The 5,453-nt window shown below is 50.0% G+C and overlaps 2 protein-coding genes across 2 annotated transcripts; one reads left to right on the top strand and one right to left on the bottom strand.

Moving 5' to 3' along the window:
• Positions 1-524: 524 nt before the first annotated feature.
• Positions 525-2,189, bottom strand: F4817DRAFT_132198 (HAD-like protein). The gene is made up of 3 exons (XM_049297764.1): positions 1,791-2,189; positions 1,617-1,726; positions 525-1,402 (listed from the first exon to the last, which is right to left on the bottom strand). Exons 1-3 carry the CDS (start codon positions 1,895-1,897, stop codon positions 882-884), a joined length of 738 nt encoding a protein of 245 aa, XP_049163200.1. The 5' UTR covers positions 1,898-2,189; the 3' UTR covers positions 525-881.
• A 144-nt stretch (positions 2,190-2,333) lies between these two features.
• On the top strand, positions 2,334-4,176 carry F4817DRAFT_132333 (P-loop containing nucleoside triphosphate hydrolase protein). The gene is made up of 2 exons (XM_049297765.1): positions 2,334-2,413; positions 2,480-4,176. The coding sequence occupies exons 1-2, from the start codon at positions 2,386-2,388 to the stop codon at positions 4,087-4,089; spliced, it is 1,638 nt and encodes a 545-aa protein (XP_049163201.1). The 5' UTR covers positions 2,334-2,385; the 3' UTR covers positions 4,090-4,176.
• The last annotated feature ends 1,277 nt before the right edge of the window (positions 4,177-5,453 follow it).

The raw sequence follows: 5,453 nt of genomic DNA on the forward strand, positions 1-5,453 counted from the left end.
GTCATTGACTCTTTTTTTTCCGTGGAGAGACACGGCACAGAATCGGAAATGCCCCCCCAGCAACACCACAATCCCAACCCTAGAAAGTGTATATTCTTCTTTTCTCCGCTACGACCATTTAGTGTCGTTCGTATCGTAGACATAAGCGTTGTGCAGGACAGCCTCATTTTCCATCTCGACAAGCCCTAATAAAGTACAGACCAGGTACAGTGGACATTCTCGAGCGGGGAGTGGATAAAGAGACCTGCGAAGTTCCGATAGTTCTGGTGATCGTCATTAATGCATTTAAGGCGCCAAGACTGGGGGTAGATGCGTCTATTTAGGAGCGTTTTTCTTTTCATAGGTATCACTTGTTAGGTATCTCTCTATCTAGTAGCCTTGTAGTTACTAGCTCTTGCGGGGGGTTTTTTCTTTCTTTTTCTTTTCTTTTTCCCTTCTCTTTCGAGTGACGTAAACCCCCCAGCAAATTAGCCACAGAGACACGAAAATTGGTCGCCAACCAGTCAAGAGGTCGGATCAAGATTGTTTATATAATCAGACCCGTTAAATCTATTATAATTTCGGCCAAATAAGCTCTCTATAATTTATTACAGTCGACCCCTATATTGTCTTCCCGTGGAGGCTCACTCCGGAAGTTACCCGGCCCGCTTTACGAAGCCCGATATCCCAGTCTATATGCCGAACGAGGGAGGTATATGTGAATAGAAAATGCCAAGATTGTAACTACATTGTAAGGAAATGGTCCTCCATCAATGTAATTGAAATGTCTTGGCACGCTGTGACTTTGACGGCGTGTCCGGTCACCTAGGTTACTGCTACAACTGCTAAGACTCTGGAAATTGCGGCGTTGTAATGTCTTTGAATTATCGGTTCTTCATCCATCAAATCCCATTTGAAACAGATGCGGATGGAACAGCCAAGGCATCTGATATCTGTAGCGTCACGGAGCCGTCTTTCTCGCTTCGGACCATTTTGACGGACTGCAGATCTCGGACGATCCAATCGGGCTCGGCGGCAAGTACCTGTTCGGTCGTGTGGCTCGTAACCAAGCCCAGCACCTTACATCCTGCAGCCTTGCCGGATCTGATACCAGCAGGGCTATCTTCCAAGACGAGGATATCAGGGCTGTCATCAGAACTGAGCCCGAGCTTCTCTCGCCCCAGATCGTAGCATGCTGGGTCGGGCTTTCCGTTGGCGACGGACTCAGCAGTGACCAAGTTCGTTGGATGCGGCAGCTTCAACACGTCAAGCCAACCCGTTACCAACGGCTCGGTGCCCGAAGTCACGATGGCCCAGCGCGCAGACGCAGCGATCAAGGCGTCAAGGAGGGCTCTCGCGCCTGGAATCTCGACGGCGTCTGCGCCGTGCAGTTTCGGGAGTAAGCCCTCCATATGTCTCACATCTAACCATATGGATTAGTCGGTGAACTCAGGGGGGTAGACGTAGGTACTGTCGCGGAGTAAAACATATTTTAAAGGGGGTGAGAAGTAAGGCCGCAAGGGGCAACGTAAAAGGAGATCAGGGGAAAAGAGCAAAAGGGAGAAGCGTTTCAACCACCGCGGCTTCATTGAAACTTATATATATGAAACTTATATATATGTATAGCGTGGACTCACATTCCCAGTTGGCCTTGTCCGGACTGAGCATCTTGAGCATGTCTATGCTCCGACGGCCGTGAGACGTCTGCAGGATGACCTCCGGGTCTACACCGATTTCATTTCCGATCCTACCACTAACTTAGGGCCGATTCTCAGATACCCCTTTTTTTTTCCTGCGGGGGAGAAACTTACGTTTGCCAGTGCTTGACGACTGCGGCTGTCGAATCGATGATTGTGCCGTCCATGTCGAAGAGTAGTCCCTTAAAGGAGACCTCGAACGGAGGCGTTGTGTAGTCCATTATGAGTGTATGATATTTGCGCTCTATTGTGTACTGTATTAAGTGTATATTCTAAAAGCGAGAATGAGATAAATAAATCGGAGTTAAGGTGGCAGTATGCGTTTCTATGTAAAATATATGAAATTGGCTTTCCGCCGGCAAGCGACTTATATGTTAAAATCAGATCGGGATAGGCGGGACCGAATTAGGAAACTCCGCTCTTGCGGTTCCATTACATTAGGTAGTATCTTAGTCCGGTGAAATTGAAGCCATCGTGAGGCCTAAACACCGCTAAAAAGATCTAAGTTTTAAGGGACCTCCAACGGAGGTTCTCTTATCGGTAAGCGGGGTCGGCGAATCGGCTGGCCTGGTGGGGTTCCATCCCGGGCGGTGACTAGCGGCAGAAGCTTATCGCATTTTTTCTACACCAAATTTCTAAACTTTTTATGCTGATAAACCTCGAAGTACAATTTACATACAATTCAATTGCCAGGCACAGCAAGTTGAAAATGGCCAATCATATTACGAAACCGAAGAGTATGTTTAATAAAGTTCCAATTGACATTTATTTGTGAATAGCGCATCAACTAACTCGTTGTGCAGAGGCCAAGTCCAAGCGGACTCCCGTTCGTCTACGGCATAAGATCGAGAAGGCCTCAGCCGCAAAGCAACGCAAAGCCAGAAAAGAAGCCAAGAAGAACCCACAATGGACGTCCAAGCTGAAGAAGGACCCGGGTATCCCCAACCTGTTCCCCTACAAGGAGAAGATCCTACATGAGATTGAGGAGGGTCGACGAAGGAAACAAGAGGAACAGCAACGCCGGAGAGAGCTAGCTAAGGCTGCGAAGACCGGTTCTACGAACGAAGCTGAGAAGGACGATGATGCTATGGACGGCGCTGAGGATGGAGACTTCGATGGAATCTCTGAAGACAATGATGATGCGATGGACGAGGATAATGTAGATGATTCCTCAGATCCCATGGCAGCACTTATTGCGAGCGCCAGAGCTGCCGCCGAGAAGTATGATCGCGAACTCCAAAGTGGAGACGATATGGATGAAAACGAGTCATCAGACGACGATTTAGAAGATGGAAGCGCTGAACTGCGCGCTCAATCCTCGTCGCGGAAAGCCCACGACAAGGTCTTCAAGCAAGTCGTAGATCAGGCCGATGTCGTCCTCTACGTTCTAGATGCCAGAGACCCCGAAGGAACGAGGTCAAGAGAAGTCGAGCGCATGGTGATGGCCGCGGCAAGCGGCGGTAAGAGGTTAATACTCATCCTCAACAAGATCGACTTAGTCCCGTCGCATGTCCTCAAGGACTGGCTCACGTACCTACGGAGATATTTCCCTACACTTCCACTACGCGCTTCTGGCTCCGCGCCCAATGCGCAGACCTTCAATCACCGCGATCTCACCGTCCAAAGCACCTCATCCACACTCTTCAAGTCCCTAAAATCCTTCGCCGCTACTAAGCAACTCAAGCGCGCCGTATCAGTCGGTGTTATCGGCTACCCTAACGTCGGCAAGTCTTCCGTCATCAATGCGCTACTCTCGCGACTTGGCGGCGGCCGCAGCGCAGCCGCTTGCCCCGCGGGCGCCGAGGCGGGTGTAACAACAAGCATCCGCGCGGTTAAGATCGACAGCAAGCTCACGCTTCTCGACTCCCCCGGAATCGTATTCCCTTCTGCGTCTGCGCCGACAGGCGAGGCTCCATCGAAGAAGAGCGCCGTGGAGGCGCACGCCCACCTGGTTCTTCTCAACGCCATTCCGCCAAAGCAGATCGACGACCCGATACCGGCTGTCTCGCTACTACTTAGGAGACTAGCGGCGTCGCCGGAACTCCTCCAGAAACTTATGGATGTGTATGACATCCCGCCGCTAATGACGGCTGCGGATGGAGACGCTACGACGGATTTCCTGGTCCAGGTCGCGCGGAAGCGTGGACGGCTTGGGCGCGGCGGAGTGCCGAATCTCACGGCGGCTGCTATGACGGTTGTGACGGACTGGCGTGATGGACGTATACAGGGATGGGTCGATGCGCCGGTGTTGCCGGTCGCGACGGAGATCTCAGCTACTACGGCGGGGTCCGCGAGCGCGCCGTCAGCTATGCCCGATCAGAAGGAGATTGTTACGGAGTGGGCGAAGGAGTTTAAGCTTGAGGGTCTGTGGGGAGATGATGGGGGGAATGAGGGGGATAAGATGGAGCAGTGAGAGAGAGCCGCTCGTTTGCGCTGAAGTTAATGTCTTAAGAAGAAGGAAGAGACCGGAGAGAAATAGATGATGCCGAATCCGGAATAGGGTTAAGAAGAATTGAGGAGGGTGTGGGTGCGAATGCGCCGCAACTTAGGTACTTAGCCTGACTTGACTTATATTCAGGACTGGAGTTAGGGACTGGGAAAACAGGTTGCGTTTCGAGACGTTGCTTTGATGGTCTTGATCTGGTCTTTGTTGATTGGTAGATATGAGATAAGTATGATGAGGGGAAGTGAAGTGGAGTGAATATACCAAGTCTCGCGCATAACAGTGGTGTTTGGAGGTCTGGGGCAGTGAAGTAGGGGGGTTCTAGACTCCTCTAAAGCTCTAGATTGTAAAGAGGTGTTTATGTGATCGTGGTAACAATACTTAGTGTCAACCATTAACCCATCGACTATGAGCCCGGAATTGCAACAAAGACGAGCTTTGGATAACTGCCCGCCTGCATTGTATAGCCCATGGTCCCTTTCTAGTTCTCGGGACCCATCTTCCCCGTCAATCTAGATAGTCCAATCGTGAACCCACGACGGGAGATGTAGTCTTTTCGAAGAGCTCTGTAACCCTTGCAAAATGTTTAAGGAACCGCTATCCTCTATCAACTTCATAGTTGTGTTTACGTAAAGCCGTTCGGTATTGATGGAATAGTTAGGTAGGCTTCAACAGGGCAGCTCGGTTCCATACCGATAGCCCTAGGAGTGAGTAGACTTTGTCTAGTGAGTCGGTTGCTTGGCGTATACGGTATCTTCGAAGAGCACCTAGGTCTCGCGGGGAGTCGTGAGCAATGAGCTGTGGTATGTATAATCTCTACTGTCTTTGCGAGAAATCTTTCTAGCATATTGCGTTGATACTGTAGGAGCGTATCTATTTCGTTTCCGCAGCGGTTTACCATATGCAGACGTAGATAAAGCTGAGCCTTGGGTAATACATATATTAAACGGTATCATGACATGGTATATTGCGATCCGGAGGTCTTGGGCGAGACGGGCCTCTTGGACGGTCCATGCCCTGTCCCACCAGGCACTATTCATCCAGCGTACTACCTAAGACTTTGAATCCCATACGTACCTACATAGGACAGTGCCTCATATGTTGGCTTATCGTCCAAAGAGCATTGAGATAGATGACAAGAGATGAGACTCGAAAGTTGACCCGGGTGTAGATGTAGTAGTCGAATCTCACGGCGTGGGTGATCTAGGCGTGAATAATGACGGCTATTTCCTGACATGTTGAAAACCAGAGGCAAAGTCTAATAGCACACTATACCGGTTATGCTATCTTGTTATAACTATTGATCCTACGACCGTTGACAATTAACAGTTGAA

The sequence above is a fragment of the Daldinia loculata genome (assembly GCF_022478755.1).
Source record: "Daldinia loculata strain CBS 113971 unplaced genomic scaffold F4817scaffold_3, whole genome shotgun sequence".
Classification (NCBI taxonomy): Eukaryota; Fungi; Ascomycota; class Sordariomycetes; order Xylariales; family Hypoxylaceae; genus Daldinia; species Daldinia loculata.